The sequence below is a fragment of the Rhamphochromis sp. 'chilingali' genome, assembly GCF_963969265.1.
Source record: "Rhamphochromis sp. 'chilingali' genome assembly, chromosome: 17".
In the NCBI taxonomy this organism is placed as follows: domain Eukaryota; kingdom Metazoa; phylum Chordata; class Actinopteri; order Cichliformes; family Cichlidae; genus Rhamphochromis; species Rhamphochromis sp. 'chilingali'.
In genome coordinates this window covers 29,546,327-29,568,591 of record NC_137944.1, presented here as the reverse complement: position 1 = coordinate 29,568,591, position 22,265 = coordinate 29,546,327, and the positions used below count along the sequence as shown (strand labels likewise).

Here is a 22,265-nt window from a genome sequence, read left to right as displayed (position 1 = left end):
CCATCTGCTGGTGTGGCCTCAAAAGTACAGTTACATTTTATTTAGCAATTTAACAAAGCTGTGTTGAAGCAGCACCAAAGTTTAGCGATTTTCAGAAAAAATTCGATGATTTTGATAATGTGTAATATTAAAGTATAATAAGATATAATAATCCTAATGCAATGTTGCTTTTAAGAGAACTATAGAGAAGATTATGAGGAGTTGCACTGTTTTTCTGTGGCTGTAGATAAAGCATATGATAGGGTTACAAGAGAGAATGAAGCTGCATGAGGAAGTAAGGTGTGGCAGAGAAGTATGCGAGGCTGGTGCAGGATGTGAATGAGGACAGTGAGACAGTGGTCAGATAAGCGGTAAGAGTAACAGATGAGTTCAAGGTGGGGGTGAGATTTTGGTTTGCAGTGGTGAGGGACAGGCTGACAGATGAGATCAGGCAGGAGGCTCCGTGGACTGAGAGTAGGGAGCAGGTAGAAGAAAGCCTGGAGAGGTGGAGGCATGCTCTGGAGAGAAGAAGAAGAGTGAAAGCCATTAGAAGCAAGACAGCATACGTGTCTGTGAATGAGAGGAAGACAGATATAACAGGAGATGCAGGGAGAATGAGTAGATGCTGGATAACAGTATTTTTTAGTTTTTCTACATAATAAAGAAATGTGGTAAATGAAAGAAATGTGTCAGCACAGCTCTTAAGGCTTAAATTGTAAGAAATAAATGCATAAAATGACAGAAATAGTTATGGGGGCTCATTGCCCAGATTGCACTTTAATTATAATTATAGTTTCTGGTAATTCACAGAAGATTTCCTTGTTTTTGAAACTTTGGACTCATTGTGGAAAAACAGAACTTTTTATAGCCGATAATGATCTGTTACTTAATTACTTTAGTGTAGTAGGAATGGCCGTGGGTTACGTCTCCTTATAAACAGGAAAAGCTGTAAAACTTCAAATAAAGGCTGAAATCTATGCCCTCCTTTACATTTTTCAAAGCCGTCCAGTGGGTCAGATTGGAGTCTTTGCCGGGCCGAGTCTGGCCCCCGGGCCTTATATTTGACATCCTCGATGTACGATTTGGACAATATAAAGGCAGGATGGGGAGCTCGAGCCAGAGCTGAAGATGGTGAAATTATAGTTGGCTTGATCAGAATGGACAGGATTAGATACAAGTATATCAGAGACAAAATTAGAGAGTCAAGTGCATTTGAATAGCAGCACCTGGGTGCTTATCTTAGTCCCATGGTAGTAGCAAACATGAGCTTATTAATGTATAAAGTAAATAATGACAGGGTATATTATGTCATGTGGTGCTTGTTTGAAGTTGTATTTATTGATTTTAAGACCTGCTGAGGATCAGATTATATTTTACTATGTCTGATATGTAAATCTTGCCACAAAACGTCTTTAGTGATTTCACGTCTGACACATTTTTAAAATAAGTTAATTTGCTCTAATTGATTCTAATTCATAACAGATCAACAACAAGTCGCTGCATTGGTGCAACATCAGTTTGTGTTTATTTATTTTGTCCCCAAAGGTCCACAAGTTGTCTTTCACAGTCCTGCGTGTCGATCCCCACACAATTTCGGGGCTTTTAACAGTGACAGGAAATACACAAACAGTATAATAACACTTAAATATTGCTATCTATAAATGCTAACCTTTTCAAATAAGATCAGGACCACCTATATCCATCCTTTAACACTCATTCAGACTCTTTCAGGAAGTTGGGGTTTCCATCCGTGGTACATTCATGTGGTTTCTTACAGGCAGGCAGGCAGAAACTAGTGATAAGTGTAGACCAAACAAAGCACTGCCAAATCACATAAGCAGCTAAATCCATAAAGCTACTCTGAGATGAAAAGGCTCCCGGGTTGATTCCTCACAGGTTCAAGGAAAAACCTGGTGGGGAAACCTTTTTTTTTCTTTTTTTTCTTTTTTAAGAAAACAGAAGCACAGAGGTGATACAAAGCTAAGAAACAAGTCAAGCTATGATTAAGAAAAGCTTATCGGCATCAGTATTTAAAGTGTTTGGCTCCAAAAGTCACAATGACTTGTATGAATGATTAGAACAACATAAATTACAGAATATTAAAAAAAAGAAACTAAAAAACTACAGTATTTTCATCACAAAATTGATTAAAAACACCTTAAATGTCATTGAAGTTAAAAATACTGAATGACAAATAAGACAATGAATAGATTTTTTTATGTTTTGGAGCCAAACTCTTCTTTAGTTACATCCAACATAAAAGGCCCTCTGGTAGGTGATTTATTTTGGTTGTACCACAGACTGAAGTAAACTCACTTTATCGCAACAGATCATGAATAGCAAAAAAGAAGATAAATACAATAATTCAGATAAAGTGCACAAGTGCTCGTTCAAAGAAATAAAATTTAAAATAAAAGTGGGACACACATATACATTCATCGGGAGTTCATTCACACAGACGCACAACACACAACGTTCAAGTGGGCCAGACAGCCAGTTAACACGTCAGAAACCAAAACCTCCCAAACGGGTGTGTGCTGTTGTGTTGGTCAGCGAGTGTCGATAAGGCAGGCAGACAGCCAATTGTAAAACACTAACTTGGTCATGTGACATACCTCAGACCCGACAGAGTTCTGACAACGACAGGAGAACGCCTTTTCAAGTGTCTGAAGTGAAGGTGAAGTCTTACCGATTAATAAAGTTATTTAATCATTTTTAGGTAAAAAAAAAGTTCATATTATTTTGTGCTAGCTTTGACACTGTAGCGTTCTGCTGTTAGCTAGCTGCTAGCAGACTGTTAGCTGGATTTGCGTCGCTGCATTAGCATGTGTAACCTTAGAGACAACTTATCTTTGAATAGGCAGCCTGGAGGCAACTGTATCGCTTTCTGCATTAATGTAGCTTATAAATAAATGTAACTGAAAAAAAATGAAACCAGCAGGACTTTTTGGTTTTTCCATTTTTCCGATACATTCCTGCCTATAAAAAAAAAAAAGCTTCACAGAGCTTTATTCATGAAATGCTCAATGCTTTAGTGCTGATGTGTGGAAAGCAGACAAACCTTCACTCTGGGTTGTCTTTTTTTCTGCCCGTGCTTTTCACAGTCCTTCCAGGATCTGTCATGTCATTGTCAGAACTCTGTCGTTTACTTCTGTAACAGTGACCCTTTTTTAAAAATCTCTATGTCCATTCCCCTCCTCCTCCTCCTCTGTGCAGTGAAAGCGAGATTCAAGCGCAGCTTCATCCTCCAAAGTAAACTTTAACTTTCACAAGTGTTACAGAAACTTGCTGCCCTTTTACGACCGTCCACACAAGGAATGGCTCATGCAGACTCATGCACACTGCAAATAATACAATTTCAAGGTCGTCCGAATATAAATAGAGGAAAAATGTCAAAATAAAGCCACAATAACTGAGTACAAAGTCCACATTCATTCACACGTTTTTAAAAACACCCTCCTCATCCTCGGCAAGCATCCTCGGCAAGCATCCTCTGCTTTCCCAGCAATCACCATCTCTCTGCTGTGCTTGGTGACGTTTCACCGTATTTCATAATTTCAGTTCTCGTGGAAAATTTGTACCTCTTGTGTTTTTTTTTCTTGCTCTCTCTCTTTTTTTTTTCTTTTTTTTGCTTAAGTAGCCAAGGCATTTTGCACCAAGGAGTAAACATAAATCATCATCTTATAAATCTCAGAGGTAGAACCCTGACAATTTGCTCAGAGAGTAGATTGGCAGGTAGAAAGAGAAGACAGACCAACGTAAACAGATGCTGTCTGTGTTTAAGACGGTGTCTGTGAGTCGCAAAAGCAGCAAACGAGAGATGACACGAGGAAAAAAAAAGCTGTTACAAGTTTAAATGTAAATGTTCGGGGTTGTTTCTGTGCAATCCTGAGAGCTGCTTTTCTCTCAGACGTAGAGGATGACGTTGCTGTCTGCAGGACAGTGAAGGCCTTCGGCGGAGGGGTTCACAGCTCGGCACGAGGGGGGCTGGGGCTGCTGGCCGGCCGCCGGGTGACAGCTTTTCGGGTGAGGAGAGTCACAGTCGTCCGACGTCAGCTCTGCGATGTCGTCTGACTGAGTGTCTGACATCTCCAGGTCGCTGCGGATGCTCTCCGGCTGAGCCAGGGTGACGTCTCTGAGCCCCTCCCTGATTGACGTTCCCGGTGACAGCCCCAGTGCCGAGCCAGACAACGCCCCGCCCCTTCTGGAGCTGCAGTCCTGAGGCTCCTCCCCTCCTGAGGCGGTCGCCATGGCAGCACAGCCCGGATGCGGGGTTAAGTCCTCTTCGCTGGTCAGGCAGAGATGGCTGGGTTTGGTCTCAATGTCCACCTGGATCTCCAGGTTGGTGCACTCCCTGCAGAGTCACATGATTTAAAACACGTCAGTTGGTGTGAAAGAAGAAATATCAGATAAGACAACATCTACTGCACAGATTCAGCTCAAATAGGAAGCTAGTGGTAGGGTTCACCTGTAGATTGTAAATAAGATGGAAGTAGCCTCTGAAAAATGAAGCCCCTTTATGGATGTATGGTGAACCTGAAGTTCTTTAAACAGCCAGCAGGGGGCATCTAATCAGTTTCTTAAAAATGTGAGAAATTAGCTGCGCCTATCAGTTGATTTATGAGCTTGGTAAAAAAAAATTTATGAATACATCTCACCTGGTAAATTAAATCAAAATATGATTGAAACAGATGATAAAGTAGGGTATGCACTAGGAAAGAAAAGTGTTGCTCAATAACAATGAGGTTAAAAAAAGTTTTATTCTTTTCTGCCTTAAGATGAAAGACAATTTTGCAAATAACTTGCTGTAATTTTCCATGTTTTAGAGGCAAAATCCATCAGGTTACATCACCAGCTACACAAAAACGCCCGCACATAAATGCAAAGCTCAATTTCACAGAACCTGCATGCATGGGTTGTTAAAGAGAAAGATTAGAAACAAAAGGAACACCGTTGACTCTCTTTAAGAGCAGCTGCAGACCTTTCTGAAGCGATAAGATGTCATGATTCATTTCATGTTAGTGCCTGTTAAAGTAAAGCTCTATATAATCTAGAGAAAGATCGACACAGCTTTAGAAGACGGCAGCATGATATCATGGTGTAAAACTGCCAAGTCCACAGATTAGTTTTAATGCTGTTATCTCAACCACATCAAATCCCACATCTGCTGGAGCAGCAGAAGGAGAGAGAAGAGAAGTTTCCTCTCCTACCTGTCAGGTAGAGTGTAGGAGGAGATGATGGATCCGGCCATTCCTCGGGTGCTGGCACAGTCGCTCCCGGCTCCCAGGCTGCCCGTCTCTCTCTGGGCTGATTCTTTGGCAAGTTCCCCTGCTTGAACCTCCAGCCTGAAGCATTAAAATGCCCACATTAGCATTAAACATCAACCAGCATTTGCACAGCATAAATATAAAAAATTACATCCATTGGTACCAAAACAAGCTTTGTACTCTTGAACTCTTGAGCTTTAGTTACTTCATCCCTTATCCTCACCTGCTGTACTTGCTTGTGCGAGTCCCCAGAGCGCCACTGGCCAGGGTGTTAAAGTGTGGCGTGTCGCCCAGAGTCCCTGGGGCTACGGAGAGCCCCTCGCTGGGAGAGGTGGTGCTAAGACCACTGACCGCCCCTTCCAGACTGCTCTCACCGAGGCTCGGAGACTTGAGGGCTCGCCAGGCGTCCGCCACTGCGTGATTGTACAGGAAACATTAGCTTTAGTTTAAAGACGCCAGCAGCTACATCCACTTTGCTGAAAATGTTACCAGCTCAGCGTACCCACCTGTGATTGGCCCATCGTCCTCATCAAAGTCGATCCGCACACCACGCCCTTTTCCTCTGCTCACACCACAACCACCTCCTCTGCACAGAGAGATGGGCACGACTCCGTACACGTAGGCCAACATGATGGGCACACCGATGCCTGTGAGAGGGGCAAAGCCAAGCAAACACACGTCTAACACCCGTTTGTCTAATTTTAATATCACTCGACGTATAAAATTTCACAGAAATAAAAAACAAAAAAAATGTGATTTATTGTGTCTTTTTCTTGGCTGTTATTTTGCTTTCACATACGATGAGGCACAAAGAATCAACTGTATAAACTGCAGCAAGACACCGATTATGTTGGTTTCTTCAAAACAGCTCTTGCTTGTTGTGGTTTTGTTGCTTGAATTATGACTTATGCAAGAATAAAGAAAGAAAAAGAGAAGGTGAAATAACACCTTTCATTATCCAGAAACATGCAGTACTTTTCATTTCGCATCAAAGCTCTTTCCTTGTTTGAGGCTATCACCAGTGATGTGTCTAGACAAACTGTCCTCTTTCCTTTTTTTTTTTCTTGGCCATCATCTTCAAACGATCGTGACACATAATATCTGACGGCCCCGTCGGGTTTCTTACCCACGCTGACGGCTGCGATGACAGGAGCGGTGATGATTGACAGGGCCACGCCCCCCGTGATGGCCAGATTCCTTCGGTGACGAGACGTCTTCTTCAGCTCGTAGTGGGCGTGGATCTGTGGGAGAGGAGAGGGACGCACGCTGTTTAACACAAACGCTTCATGACAAAGGAGGAGGTGGTGGTTAATGGATATCTGGCGTTTTGGTGAATCGAAATGACAAGAACGTAAACACAGAAATTATCGAATTCACTGTGATTATTTAATTAAATTTCAATTCAATTCAATTTTTTTCTTATATAGCACCAAATCACAACATAAGTCGCCTCAAGGCACTTCATATTTACAGGTTTTATGATCAACTATAATAACAGTGAATATGTTTTGGGATGTGTGCTGCTCATTTATCACTGTTTCTGTTGTTTCCTACTTATTTTCTTTATGTTTCAATAGATTTGTAATTGATTTTTAGCTCATAGAAGAGCTTTATTGTCTATGTTGCCATTGCTTGACTGGGATACAAAACAAGCAGCTCTTATTTCAAAATTATGTTGAAAAAAGCCGATCTTTGCCTTTCACTTGATATCTTTAGTTCCTCCTAACTCACACAGGAACTCGGCTACGAGTCAAATTTCCCGAGAATCCCCCAGATTTATGTTTCTACATCTACGTGCTTTTTCAGTGTCGGTGGTGTAACCGAGGACATGGCTCTTTTGTATTTTAGGCAAATTCAAAGTATATGAAATATCAGACGTGTGGGACAAACACTTCAATCTGCAGCTGCTTGCTAACACAAACACAGAAAAACAACTATGAGCCCATTTCGCTAGGCCTCATTGAGTGACATTAAAGCAAGTTTTCCCTGCAGGGATTTGCCCCAAATTACCACAGAGGTAATATATTACTCTGAAACTTCAAAGTTTCCTTCTCAAGAACTGAATCTGTGTCGCGACTTGTCGTAGAGGAACAAAGACTTCCTGGAAGGTTATTAACTACCTGAGATGGCACGCCTGGAGAAATTTCAACACGAGGGAAAGAAACAGAGTGGGTGAGCCGCTGCGTAGCTCTCAAACAGGCTTTCATAAGTTTGCAGTTTCATTGTTATCCACAAGAGAGCGCTGTAGTATGTTAATGCACCACAAATCTCCTGACAAACGCCCACTGTCAGTTTACTTCACTCTAAATGAGGGGCTGTTGTCTCTTACTAAATACAATTTTTTCCTCTGACAATAGAAAAGTATAGCCATCTGTGAAAAAACATGACACAGCTGTGATTTACAGGAACAAAAGGAGACTTTAGAGGCTTTAAAAAAGCTGTTTTCTTTTTTTTTTTTATATAGAATGAATGAGGTTTTTACTTAGAATAGAAAGAAAAAACAAAAGAAACAGAGTTTTTCTACATAAGAGGGAAAGCTTTGAACTAAATAGGAAGCAGAAGGAAATGAAATTCACAGTGTTTCTGTTTTACATCGTATGACGCTTTCACACAGCAGCCTAAGTTTAACTACATCTATCAGACGGGGACAGGACCGAGGTCTGTGTGGAGGTCAGTGTGAATGGAAAGTATCTGGTGATTCTGATGGGATCTGAAAGTGCTTTTCGTCATTTCTAGAAAACTTCTGACGCCGCGCTGAAACTTAGAAAAGATTTTGGTTCTGCAACGCTGTACATTCCAGATCGTCACTGAAGCAGGATTGTGAAAGAGTGACTGCAGAAGTGCTGCTAACTGTTTAAGTGTGTCGCCACATCTGTGTGGTTTGTGCTTCTGGTTTCTTTAGCTGTGCGGATGGTTGATAAACGTCAAGTGGCGAGACCTTACAGATTAAAAAAAAAAAAAAAGGTGCCGCTTGGCGTGAAAGACACTTAAAAATCCACTTTGTAGACAAAGTGCAGCTTTAGATTATAAACAGTTTCACAACATGTTGAAGTTTCCATTTAGAGAGCTTCTATTTCCTTTTATTGACTCGTCTATGAAATACTTCAAAACTGAGTGAGACATAAACAGGAAATTAATTTTATTTTGTAACTTTTAAAAAAGTATCTAAAATTAGAATACACGTTAAATACTCTGTAATTATTTTCTCAGATAACTAATTAACCATGTGTCTGAACAGTGAAAAATGCCAGCCACACGTGCCTGAACCCTCCTGGGCTGTGTAAGGTTAGCACTTAGTCCTGGCTGATCCTAGCCTCTCCCTGTCTGAGGAGTTCAAGTTGCGTCTGTCTGGCTGCCAACGTGCAAAACAAACAGACTTAGAAACTCATCTGTCCCAGCTGTCATCAGCCCTTGAAATGACTCACTATGTTCTTCATGTTGCCTTTTTATTCTGGATTCTGGGACATTTATTGTTTATTTAATATCATTGATACTTGAAAATCAGGTTCTGTAAGACTGCCACTGCTGATATAAATATATATATTAATTCAGGTTAAATACACTGTGTAAAAACCTTCTTCACAGTGAAGCTGAACGAGCACAAAAAAGTAAAAATCTAAAGAAAAGTGACCTCATTCATATTTCTGCAGGTTTCTCACCTTACGGCCGACGTAAACTGGGATGCCGATGACCATGGCGGGAACAGCGATGCCTGCGATGAGAGTGATGCCAACCGGAGCGCCGATCAGAGTTCCCAACTGCCACAAAATCTTCTTCTTCCTGCTCCACGGCTTCTTGCCCCAGAAGGTGCAGCCAGATGGACTGATGGAGGGAAAGAGGGAAGAGAATGCACAGAGTTAGGTATCTACATTTGAAGGATCAGACGCAGGTGTGTAAAGTCGAACAGGACGTGTGAGTACCTGAGGTAGTGCAGATCGGAGATCTCCTTCATGCAGAGCCAGCAGAACTCGCAGCCGCAGACGGCACAGGTCATGTGATTGCAGCTCCCGTCGTTCATCTTGATGATGTAGGCGCCACAGCGGGGGCATGGCTTGATGTCATCAGCTGGAGACAAAGAGATGAAATATGAGCTTAAGAGGTGCAGGGACGTTTTGTTTAGTGTGAGAATGTGTTTTTATTCAGTCTATTGCGAGAGGAAATTTTTTTATTAGAAGATGAGCTTCTAAGCATTTCAGCCTTTTCTAACGCTTCAACCATCAGTTAACCTTTAAGGGAAGAAACTGTGGCACCACAGGTGTGGATGCAAGTGTTAGCAGTTCTCTGTCTCTTTGTGTAAGCCCCGTCCATATCCCACTAAACTGCTAAGAAATAAGTTGGATGGACACCCATCCTGCGTATCAAAGTGTCCTCCAGTCGCCAGTCTTTTGAAGCTATTACAGGCATAGAAGGATTAAAACAATAAAACACAATATATGTTTCGCCAATAATGATGTGAAACTCTTGATCTTTGTTTTTACTTATTATTGTCTCTGAAGGAAATGACACTACACCCACGGTGTGGGTAGTGTCTGTATTAAAACAAAAATTCCAGTAAATCGTTTTAACACAATGTCAGGTGCAGTTTTTAACAGGAAGTGGAGCTGGTGTGTTGTTGTGGAAAACACCCTGGGAGGAAAACAGCAAACGGGACAAACTGAACGTAACACGCAAATGTGAGGTGGAAAACACAGACCTGTTTCATCTCCAAGCAAATAAGTCTCACTGGGATTACTGACCATCATCAAAGAAAGCCAGAGCAGTAGGACAGAAGCACCCACACAATAGCAGGAAATCACAAACGGTACTCGAGCTTGGCTTTAATATTCTGGCTTCATTTCATCATAAGGCCAAACTAGGAAGCCTGTGTGGGTGTCTGCTTCATTTCTGCCTGTCCAAACTAATACATAACCCTGGAGTTTCCAAACCAGTCTAAACAAGTCTCACTTTTCCACATTAGTTTCTCACATCTTTCAACTTTCTTTTTCTTGATGAAAAAGAAAAATCGAATTAGAACTTAAATAACAGAAAAACTCCAAAAGTGCTCTCTTTGGGTCTTTTCCTGAGGGTAATAAGCTCAAACCTCATTAGAGTAATGGATCATTAGGCTCGCTGCAGCACTTTGTCCTCTAATGCATTTTGAGTCAATTCGCTGTGAGTTTGAATTCTGGTTGCAGGGAACGCTCTCTGCTCTTTAAAGGGCATTTTGGCATTTTAACTTGAAGTGACTCTGGCAGATGTGGTTGATGTGTGCGTGTAGGAGTAGTTGTTATTGCTGCGCTCTGTATTCTGCTGACATCACTCTGCTGCTCACTCCCTCTGGTATCTCGCTTTCGTCCTCTCTTTCTTCCCCTCCTCTCTCTTCATCTTATCTCTATATATTTCCCTCCTTATCATATCTTCTTTTTCTCCTCCTCTCTGTGTTTGTCTGAATCCCGTTGACTAAGCAGCAGGTATCAGCAGACAGACAGACAGGCTGACACAGAGGGAGAAGCCTGGAGTTTTTTTTATGAGTCAGTTTCGGGTGCTTGGATTGTTGTCCGTCCTTCTGAAGCGTTGGCACAGAGAGGCGAAACTGGAAGTGGCGAATTAAAGAGAGAGAGATGAGGGCAGCTGGAGAGATTTCCCTAATAAATGTTTAATCAAAACAGGATTAAAGGCGCGCATGCAAGTAAGAATGTTTGCACACGAAGGCTGTTGTTTGTCTGTAGAGATTTTCATGATTGTATCTATTATCACTACAACAAGTATGTTAGGGGACAAAATATACAGTTTTCTTGCTAAGAGCTGGATGAGAGGAGGGAAAACCAGTTAAATATGAACCAGCAGCAGCAACGGGAGTTAGCTTAGCACCGAAACTTCAAATTGACCAATTAGCATGTTCGTTGGAATATTTCTTTATTCCATGTAAAACAGAACAGCAGAAGTGAGTCTAAAAATAGAATGGGAAATGAGCTAGCATTCAGCATTTCTAGTTCCCTTTTAGGACCAAATACGCAAGTAACATCCATTCTTTCAATGCTTTAACAAGCTAAATGTGGCTGAAAAAGCTGCTCTGAACATTCGGTTCAGCAGAGGAGTTACGCTGCACCTGTGGCATAGGTACACATTTCAAACATACGTCCTAAGGGCTTCGAAAAGCTCGCCAAAGGCTACAGATCGTCCCACTGGACGGTTTTAGGAAATGTGACAACTGGAAAAGAAATGGAGAACACTATTGCTACAATATTTAGTTATTTAAATATAAAAAAGAGACATGTTCTGTTTTTATTCACAGTAATTATGAATTAAATGAACTGCCGGTATATTTTAACTTGGGATTTCTTTGCTACAGCTATTTTGTTTTATCATGTAGAAAAACTGAGACTTTTCCTTGAATTAATGAATAATTGCGTAGTTAAACCTCTAGGGAAACAGGTGTGTCTTTTTATATAATGTTAGTATTAGGCAACACTGTAGTTTCATTGGGCTACAATATAAAAAAACCTAAAGATAAAAAACTTACTTCAACTTACAGCTGAACCGTTTCTGAGTCTTAAAAGAGAAATTATTCCAAAACTTTGATCTAATAAAGTTTAGACTGAGAAATGTTTTGGTGTTGTTTCAAATGCAGGCTGACAGGATGCACAGCACCGCAGTCTTGAAACTATCAAGTGAAGAAACTGTGATATAAATAGTGCCTCATGCTTGATTGAACGCTGAACACTTCCTCCAGCGGTGGGAACACTGAGAGCCTGGTACGACTGACGTGAGACGAGTTTGACTCAGCGCTTTGACAGACTGAGAAGAGATGTGACAGAGACAGACAGAGACAGAAAGTTCTCAGAGGTGAGAAAGTATTTTCAGGATGGAAACGCTGGTGAGAAGATTTTATCTGCCTGCACAAAGCGCGCAGACATCTGCACGGCGAGGGTTAGTCCCTCTTTGACTCTGTGTTGTGTCTGTGATTGACACTGGTTTGTGAGGCTTCAGGTACTCACCGGGTCCTTGCTCCTGCGTGTAGCTGGGCGAGTGGTTGCTGTGGGTGTGCAGAGATTGCGCCCTCTGCTGGCGGGCCGAGTCGCAGGTCTGGTTGGGGTGCCAGGCCTGTTTGCAGTGGTAGCAAAACTCCGCGCCGCAGCCTTCTCTGCGACAAACCAGCCGGGGACAGCTGGCACAGCCCGAGGCGATGACGGCGAACCTGAGAGGAACAGACGGAGGAGGGACGTTCAAACAAATGAGTCAAATGACAAAGTCAGAAAAGTTTTGAGGCCCTAATTGGAAAATAATAACGCTCAAGGCGGTGTTAAGAAGCTCAAACTGATTAAATGGGTTGCTGGTGCTGTTGATCCCACTGAGAATTAATGTCCCAAAATGCTGGGCCATATGTTTGAGTCTGAGCAATTCCCACACATACCATCCACACCTATAACTGAACAGCCATGCATAACCTGCAGAGCACAAAATCTGCAAAAACACAACATTAATACTGCAAGCCACACTTATCCCTTCGCACACCCATCCACACTTTAAGCTCTTTATCTGTCGCTCACAACAACACATTGAGGTTTATTTGGGGTACAGGATGTTACTCAATGACGCTTCAACTTTTGCAGACTGCTCACAACATCTCTTCGTGCAATCTGTGAACATAGAAAACTTGGTGCTAAACTTTGCTAAAAAAAGAATTACAGTGTGTTTTACAGTCAGCAGTAACAAGTGCTAAATGTGGCCATTGTAACACGTCACATGCGGTTTGTGCTCTTTCTGTCTCTTTCTGATGTGACAAACAAAAACGGGGACTCTGACTGAGAGACACTGCACACATAAGAGTCTGTTTGACACTAATTTAAACCATTAGGCTTTAATAAAGAATACTCCTGATTAGCAACTGAGGTCATAAACGGGTAGAAAGGGGATAAAAAAAACCTTAAAGAATCACACTTTTTGCAACACAAGTAGTCGCCCCCTGCTGGCCATTGAAAGCAGTGCAGATTTAACTGTCACAGAATCGCCATCAGGCTTTTCAATACAGTCCGAGGTCTTGATGCGCGAGCCATTGGTGCATTTTATTTTTGCAAAGATGATTTTATGTCTTATTGATCTAATTTAAATCTAATCTCTTAACAAAAAGAGCTTAACTTTTGCCTTTATTCTGAAATATTTAAATTGAAGTTGGCAGAAAAATCAAGCTGCAATTTCGCAGCGGCGACTAATGGACACATTACGTAGCCTAAAAGCCCTCTGTAGACTGAGAGGAGAGAGAAGATTTGATCAATAGAACAATCACTTACTAACATCACTGAGAGAGAAGGGAAAAAAGATGGGATGAGGTCAATCGATACGGATTTCACAAAGTACGATAGTGAGAATAGAGACGGAGAGCAGCAGAGTGCTAACTGGGAATATACAGCTGTATTGGAGTAATGACACAAATGTGTTTCGCAGTAAGGCGGTCAGATTGGGAAACCAGCCGTTGCTTTGCGCTAATCAAGATCGGAACGTGAGGTAGAAATAAACCTCCTAACTTCTACAGCACAGTGCAGAAAACTTAAACCACTCTTCATTTCTTTATATCTTGCTAAGAAAAATGGGAAAGATGGTACAGAGATGAATCAAAATGTGAATACATGAATGGAAATACAGTATATGAGGCAAATTTTTCAGCCCAGCTCTTGTGCAGTTTGGCACACCTCAGCCTTTTCTCTCTGTTCCTTCCCTTTCCTTAAGAATGGCTTCCTAACAGCTAACCTCCCCGAACATCATATTAACTGAATAGTGAGATATATCACTCAGATGCTGTGTCGTTTTTTAGACCTGCTACTTCTTCTTTTTTACACCACTTGTCTAGTTTCCTCAAATTTCTTAAGGACACACTGCACACCCTGCTGAGATATGCCTACTTTTCAGCCAACAGCACCTCATTGGTCCAAAAATACTATTTTATGCCTGTCAGACTGTTTTTTTTGGCATTTTATATAGATTCAACTAAGGAAATTAGAACATATTTTTCTTTTTGTTGAGTTTTGGGCCTTTTTTGTATTTGAATGATTCATCGATTAGTTTTAAGGAAGCTTAAGAATCATAAAACATTCCTCTAAAAACAGTCAAGTACAAGGATTGGACTGAAAATGAGTGAAAAAGTAGCCAATGTACAAAGAAATACTTTGATAAACTTTCAGAAAACCTGGAGAATTGTTATTCAAGACCACTTCAACACTTTATTCTAACTTAACCTTTCCCTTTTTATGTAATGACGGTTAAGCAGCACACGTTTAAGGAAATAATGTTAAATATAGCCAAAGCACGGCACGTTGGAGATGATGAGGACGGAAATGAAAGAAGAGTGAGATACTGAGATAGGAGCGAGCGTCAGTCACAGGAGAAATCACAAAGGATGGCTGTCATAAAAGACTGTCAAACAGAGAAGAGAAACATGTTGGGGGAGTGCAAACAAAAGCAAGCAGGGATTTTAAAATAATTCCCTCCCTGAGAAAAACAAAGGTTCTGCCACTTTTCCGCATGGTAGCTGTGCTTTTACGTCCCTCTATCAAGAAGAGGAAGAACGTGGAAGAAGCGATAATGCGACAAACTTGTAATTGTTTTGGCATGCCTCCAACACGCCAACTTCAGCGTGTCCCTCGTTACCACCTCTGCAAGCGGTGTGACAGGCCTGCTCTCAGGACTGAATAAATTAGCAGATATCTGAGCCGACAACAGCTCGCTTCCCCGGACAAGATCAGACAAGAAGTGGCATTTCTGCAGAACCGCAGAGACACTTCAGCCTGCATCTGTTGAGACGTCGGCAACGCTTCCATCTCCAAAACATTTATCCACAAAGATTATTCAGAGTTCATCTATAACAATAGTGCAATATCTTAAAAACTACCCACATTGATTTCATGCTGGTCCCTTAACTGGCTTAATGTTTAAACAAGTGCATAAACTTTGGATCTAAATGATGCAAATAAAAACACAGACATGCTGATTTTGCATTTCTTTCAGTAGCATCAGGACTCTGGTTCGAGGTCTCCTAAACAGCAGCAGAACAGCAGAGAATCACATGAGTAATAAACAAGCTTGATTTGTTTACATTTTTTATAACTCAGTCTAGTTGCTGCATGAAAACCCCCCATTTGTCCTCCACTGGGAACCTTCCTACCACTTCTATAATTTTCCTGTGTATTTTCAGTGGTCATACACAGAGACGTGTTTCCAGGAAGACAAACAGTCCAGAAACAAAGACCTGCTTTCACCTAAGTGCTACTGCTAGCAAGTATTTACAAGGACAAAATATTCCAGTTTGGAAATTTTTTTTTTTCAGGCAACGTGATGAAACTGGGAAACGATTCCTGTAGAACCAACAGGTGGATGGTGGGGCGGTGGTGGAGTTTAAACAGCAGGCAGCAATGCAGGCAGGGGGAAGGATCGCCAAATTGGAGGGGTGTGATGTAATGTTATGTACTTGAATTGCATTGCAGCGATTTTCTAGTCTCATTCAAAAGGCTTTAACCGTACACTCGCACAGCTCTTGAAATACGTCATCTAGCTCACACCCACAGACTGTTTGAAATCAACATGCAAGTGTTCGGACTGTGGGAGGAAGTACCAGGAGGAAACCCACGTAGGCTCAGCAAGAATGTGCAAACTCCACAAGGAAAGGCCTGGAGGTTTGAGCTAGGAATTGTCTTCCTGTAATGCAACAGTGCTAACCGCTGTGCCGGCCCAGAGGTGTGTTTTGATATTTGATGTGAGGAGAGTGAGTGTGTTCAAAGCTATGCCGCTTGAGTTGACTGCTTGAACTAGCTTTAGACTTGCTCACATTAGTGAAGGAAGTAAGGTTGCTCGCTTATTTGCAGGGGTCACCACAGCAGATGGACGCATGTTTACATTTGGCACTTCCAGACAGCACGCTCCTATTTATCCAGGCTTGCATCCGGCACCAGGAGTATACTCTCCTCCCAGGGAACTTTCACGTGTAAGGGAAGTGTATTAACCTGCACACCACAGACCCATTGCAACAGGCTAAAATTGCAGTGGCAAGTTACTTTGTTGCCTATCAGTACATGAAAGGCACATGTACAGAGGTTACATGAACTCTGGATGATAAACTACATTTTGGCACTAGATTACAAAAGAAAGGCGTTGTGCGGATTTTTTTTAGTAGCTTGAGGCTTGTGATTTTTCATAAAATGAGAAATATTAACCTTATGATGGCGCTACAGTAGAAGGCAGAGCATCACCAAAGCTTTTGAACACAGCGAGCGTGTGTGCACGGCCTATAAAGCGTTTCTTTTTACAAGTAATTTGTCCTCGGGTAAACATCTCGTGCTTTAACTGCTAAATACAGCACAAGTCTGAACCTGTCCTTGACTCAAACAAGCCTGCAAAACTGCTCTTTTTCTGGCTAACTCTGGACAGGCTGTGGCACAAAGTGCAATTTCATTTATGGGACAGATGCCACGCCAGCTTTTTATTGGTGTATTCTGATGCAGCGCAGTCAGCGAATAAGGACTCATGTTTCCAGGGTGGAAAATGGTTGGGTGGGGTTGGGGGGAAACCACAGACAGAATGGGACAAAAATAAGTAAAACAAAAAGGAGACGTGAGATAGGTTAAAGGGGGCATGTAAGATCACGAGCTGAGATGTAAATCTGTAATAACACATGACGGAAACAGAGGAAGAGAGGGAGGAGAAGCGGGGGAGTCATAGGAGTGCTAACATGCTGAAAGGAAACGTGCTCAGACACTCCTGTCAGTGTTCGGCTTCAATGGGAACCACCTGGGAGTGAAACCCTTAACCACACACGCAGACACATGCACAGCAGGAACCGGGATAAACCGACACCAGCATGAAGTCATGGCTCATCAGTCTGACTCACACAGATACACGAAAAACACGAGTGTTCGTTACATCTCAGTCCGAGACGAAGGCACAGAAATTCAGTCCGGCGACTATGTATTGATCGGTTTAATTAAGTCCCAACTCCTGTTACCCTTGGCAACGCTCCTTTTATGCCGCATCGATAGTCACCATGGCAACTGACAGCCAGGGACAGTCTTTGTTCTCACTGGATGCTGAGGTCTGACAATCAGACGGGTCGGGACCTCATTGGCCAGATAAGAAGAGCGGGTCAGAGGTATCCCACTGTGATATGACGGTTATTTAAAAATAAAAAAGATTCACTCAAAACCACAGACTGTGTGTAACAGACGGGTGTAGCCACCATGACATCACCCACTGATTTTAAAGCTTCAACATCAGCATTATAGTCACCCCCATCTTGGAGTTTATTAACCGGACCTGACACTGGAGGATGGATCCGCCTAAGAAAGGAAAGCGTACCCGGCTTTGTAAATGGGACCATCATTTTTTAAATTAACATCGCACCATGCTTATAAGGGCTTCAGACCATAAACCTATCAGGAAAGTGTTTACACAGGTCACAGATCGAGTGAGAAGTAGGGATATTTTTCAAGAGACTTCAGCACAGCATGCTTTCTTGTTCTTATTGTGCAGGTTTAAGTCACTTCCTCGTTGCAACCACTTTTCACACGGTCTGTGGATGGCACCCACACAAAACTCCTACATTTCCCAAATAAGCCTTTAAGTCACTAATGATGACTAAAAGCATACCTAGAATTCAAGCTAAAATGTTAAAACTGTGACAAAACAATTTCCCTGTGAGGATTATTAAAGTTCCCCTGATACCTGATGCTTATCTGTGTTATGATATTTTGAGGTTTTTAGCTTTTCCATCACCTCAGGACAACAGCGTCTTTCAAGATTCATATGAGATTGTGTGATAGGCTTAAAAACACAGTAATTATCTGGTGTTTTTCTCTGTAACTCCCGGCTTCATCGCGAAGCTCATCACACAAACAGACTGAAAGCAGTAAAGACTGGTCTGCCCACATTAGGGCAGCAGAGCAAGCTGCACACGCGACACTCGCGCATTATCCTCCTATAAACAGTTGCCTATTTATATGCCATTCCTCCTGAGGTAAACATCTGGCTCCTTCGCTGCTAAATATACCACTGTTTCCCCGCGCTAACGAGAAAAGTTTGTCTCAAACATCTGCCTCCCGCAGCCAAAAGCGTCACTGATGAGAGCTGCGAGACAGAAGATATTAAAAGATGTTAAATCAGTGCTCCATTAAAGCTGCCGAAACACTTCAGAGGAGAGGAGAAATTCAGGGTAGGCTTATAATTTCTCTACTGATACTCCTTCCTGTTACACGCTGTCATCTGATGCACTTTCATTTGCAAGTATTGATCAGTGCAGTTAGTTTTACTACCTTAATAGTTCAGAAAGACAAAACGGAAAAATCCCCTCTAGCCCAAGAGAAGAGCGAAAGTGAAAGCTCTTTTTTTTTTTCCTTTGTTGGTCTTCTAACCACAATGGTGACATTTACCAGCATTTTACTCACCTGCAGGGGGGTGAGGGAGGTTGTGAAAGTGTTAGCTGCAAACAACTGTCCCTTTTGACAAGGGTAACGGTGCATAATTTACACAATCCACACTGATTATTTGTTCACTTGTCACTTAGACCGTTAACTCCGATCAAATGTCCAATAGAGAAAAAGATAAGATAGAAAAACCAGGTCACATTTACATAACTTTCCCTGAAGACATAAACTCTCTCTCACACACACGTTGCCCATTCTCAGTTATAAACACTCGATTAACAGCTACGTTCAAGAACTTCACACTTTTTTTTTTGACCGTTTTCGGTTGACGCCTCGTCTCCAGTGAGCAACAGTCTGAAACTGCCTTTATCTCTCAGGTGTGTGTTTGCATGTGTGTGTGTGTGGGTGTGCGCTGCTTTCTCCCCTCTCTCCAGCCCTGCTTGTTTGTGGTGAATAACAATTTGATCTCGTCTGATGTAAAGAAGAGGCTGAGTCACTGCTGCCGTCAGACAGCGGACTGTCCCTGTAAATATGTAGGTCAGCAGCAGTCGACCTCTCCTTTAGTGATACTGGTAATACACACACACACACACTTTGGTTTTGGTTTATTTTTACCAGCAAACTGGACTAAATTACGTCTGTCCCAACCTCCGTTAGCTCCTGCTGTTCTTTTTTCCACCAGGGCAGGCCAAAGTGTTCTGTCACAGCTGTCTGCATCCAGAGATACTAACAGGTCTATGCAGGTCTTCTACAGGAGACATCAGCCTCTCCTTTACTTTCAGAGACACAGTTTGAACAGGTTAAGCTAACAGGAGAGGCATGTTTCAAACAGACCCAGAGGGAGCCAGGAGACTCATTAAAGAGCTCTGCTTAAAAAGACATTTGCAATATCGATCAAAAAATGCCCGTTGAGGTTCATTTACATCCCCATAGAGAGTAAAACCATCCCACTCATGGATTCAGGCTCAGAGTTGAGCAAACAAGGTGCTTTGAAAACCTGAAGTGGTGAAGATGTGACAGCAGAGCTGTGACACGATATAATTATAAAGCAATTAATTCCCCACAAAGCAGCGGTGTTTCATTTGGCTGATAAAACTTTCCTTGAATATTTATTATAACCAGAGGGTGATTCATACACGTTTTCTGCTTTCTTAGCTTTTATAAAGTTCCCCAAGTTTGAGTTAAAATGTGTTATTCTGCATTTATGGTCCTCACAGGTTTTTATCTCATATTCTAATAACTTCCTGTCTGGGCAAAAGTAAAATCATGCTGAGCTGAAAGGCACAATGTGTGGCTGCCAGCAGTCATGGATCTGCTTCCTGCACCAGCACAGATGAGCTATAGATTTACTAAAGTAAATAACATCAGTGTGTAATGGTCATGAGGTCATTCCTGACTGTAAAAGTAAAGCAAACAGAGCGTAATGAGAAGAGAAAGGGTGAAAATGAGTTCATTATCCTTTTAAACGCCACAAAGATTGATTTTAAAGATAAATGTTATCCCAGCTTTGTAATACATACAATTACATTACATATAAATGTAAGAAACAGCCAGTGAACTGACTGATTTCATGATGAACGCACAATATATATATATTTATAATAGTCTACAAGTGCTTGATAATATAATCCACCACATACTGCTCTAAAAGCTGCAAAGTCTGGATGAAAGTGCATGCAACTGCTTAAAATCTACTTTTAAAAAATTGGAAAAAGAAGTTTACATATGCCATTAATCCTTGATTATTTTACCTCTTTGAAACAATGCTATACTTGAACTTTATGCACGTAAACACACAGATTATGTGCATTTGCAAACTAAAAAAGGACATTAAAAAAGCATTAATCGTAGCACGAGATGCCTCATCGTTACAAATGTAATATTTCTGCCTTCAAAAGAATAAACTCGTTTTATATAAATGACTCATGACTCCCATGCACGGCTGTACTTTCACAGCCCACAGACTTTCTAAAGCTACTGAAATGAATACAAGAGTGAAAATACTGCATTTTGTTTTTAGATTGTGCCAAATCTTCATTTATTGGGACAAAAATCAGTAACTAATAAACAAAAACCAAAGAGAAACAAATGCACATAAAGGCCCATATAATCAGAGATTTATATAGCTTTGGCTTCCCTCTGTAACAATACCTGTGTTACTATACAAAACCAAAGCAGAAGAATATCACTGAAAATCTGCGTTCTGTCTTCCCACATACACAGACACGCACTCACGCACACAAACACAAACACAATGAATCACTCCTGCTTTCTATGATGAAACAAACGCCTCTCATTTGTTCCAGAAACCTAACCAGAGCAACGACGCTACCTCTAAACCCATCTGACGCTCCCCTCCTCTGACCACAGGGCCACCTCTCAGGCCTCTGACCCACTTACAGCTTCTCCTCTACTTTGAAATTTGAGCCCTCGCTCTGCGTCTTTCCTTCTCCCTCAAACTGGTCGGCTCAAAGCAGTTCCTGTTTAGTTTAACCCAGACAGAAAACTGACGTGAAATCTGAAGTAACACCCTTTATCTGAAATTGCAGAAGAAAGAGTGAGCAAATAACGTTTAACAGTAACCGACTGGGCAATCTCGCACGTCAGCTGTTGGCCGGTAATTATAGCGGAAATCCTTTCGGTGGAGATGCTAACGTACTAATATTTATGTATGCTTATCTGATGACTTCTTCATTCAAAACCAGACGTTAACTTGAAACTCCCTAAGTTTCGTTATGCTTCCAGCTTTGGAGAAACTGATCTTCAATTTATTCTCTTTCAGATATAAAATGACTTCTGGCATTACTCAAGCACCTTCACCAGTAAACTGAAGTGCCTCTGGCTTCACTACATTTTCACTTTGAGTCTCACTCACAGCCTCGTAGTCTAGTTTCTCTTTCTCACTCTGACTTTGTTTGTTTTTTATAAATTACGCAATGTGAATTCCCCCAAAGGCCGCACAGACTTTACCACAAACGGACCAGGGCTCTAAAGCTTGATTTGTATAATCGCCTTAATCCCCCAATCAGATAACTTGATAATATTACATAAACAGGAAGACGGAAACAAAGCTGAAACTGAAGCCGGAATTTCACCTTACTGTAACTGCTCAGTCTAACCATTAGAAGAGTCATTCATTCATTCATTCAGTGCTATAAATGTTGGTTTTCCAACCCATTTTTCTTTCCACTGGTATCAGAGATATACGCATGGTATCCTTTGCCATCTGTGCTGCCACACTCCGGGTTATCACAGTAGTGCTTTACATCTCATACTCCCATTTCCTAACATTAAAAACACTATTATGTCATTAAGAAATCCATTTGAATGCAAAACTCAGCTTCTTCTCATCCTAACCAAGTAGATTTTAGTGCCTAAACATAACAGTACAGCGAGTACAAACGATACTTGTGTGCAAAGTGGAAAAAAGTCCCAAACTAGATGCAAATTGTGGTCTCCGGGTTGACAAAGTTGGGTGTTATGTTATTGCCACTCCTCCGGTTTTACAATGTGGACTTTATTCTGTCAAAAGGGACCGTTATATGTGGGCTGCAGACAGTGACAGCAAAAAACAAGTCATGCATATCTGTAGGACAGTAGTATTTGACTGCCTGGCAGGAGAACGTGGTGCATT

The 22,265-nt window shown here is 41.7% G+C and overlaps 1 protein-coding gene across 1 annotated transcript in view; it reads right to left on the bottom strand.

Annotated features, from left to right (window-relative positions):
* Positions 1 to 2,655: 2,655 nt before the first annotated feature.
* The window catches only part of rnf19b (ring finger protein 19B), a 41,471-nt gene continuing 21,861 nt past the window's right edge, over positions 2,656 to 22,265 (bottom strand). The window contains exons 3-10 of the mRNA XM_080862265.1: positions 12,224 to 12,423; positions 9,167 to 9,311; positions 8,906 to 9,068; positions 6,373 to 6,487; positions 5,753 to 5,893; positions 5,470 to 5,659; positions 5,190 to 5,324; positions 2,656 to 4,333 (exon numbers count right to left, since the gene is read on the bottom strand). Of these exons, the coding sequence (XP_080718391.1) occupies positions 3,886 to 4,333; positions 5,190 to 5,324; positions 5,470 to 5,659; positions 5,753 to 5,893; positions 6,373 to 6,487; positions 8,906 to 9,068; positions 9,167 to 9,311; positions 12,224 to 12,423 (1,537 nt within the window). The 3' untranslated portion in view covers positions 2,656 to 3,885. The remainder of the gene's footprint in view (positions 4,334 to 5,189; positions 5,325 to 5,469; positions 5,660 to 5,752; positions 5,894 to 6,372; positions 6,488 to 8,905; positions 9,069 to 9,166; positions 9,312 to 12,223; positions 12,424 to 22,265) is intronic.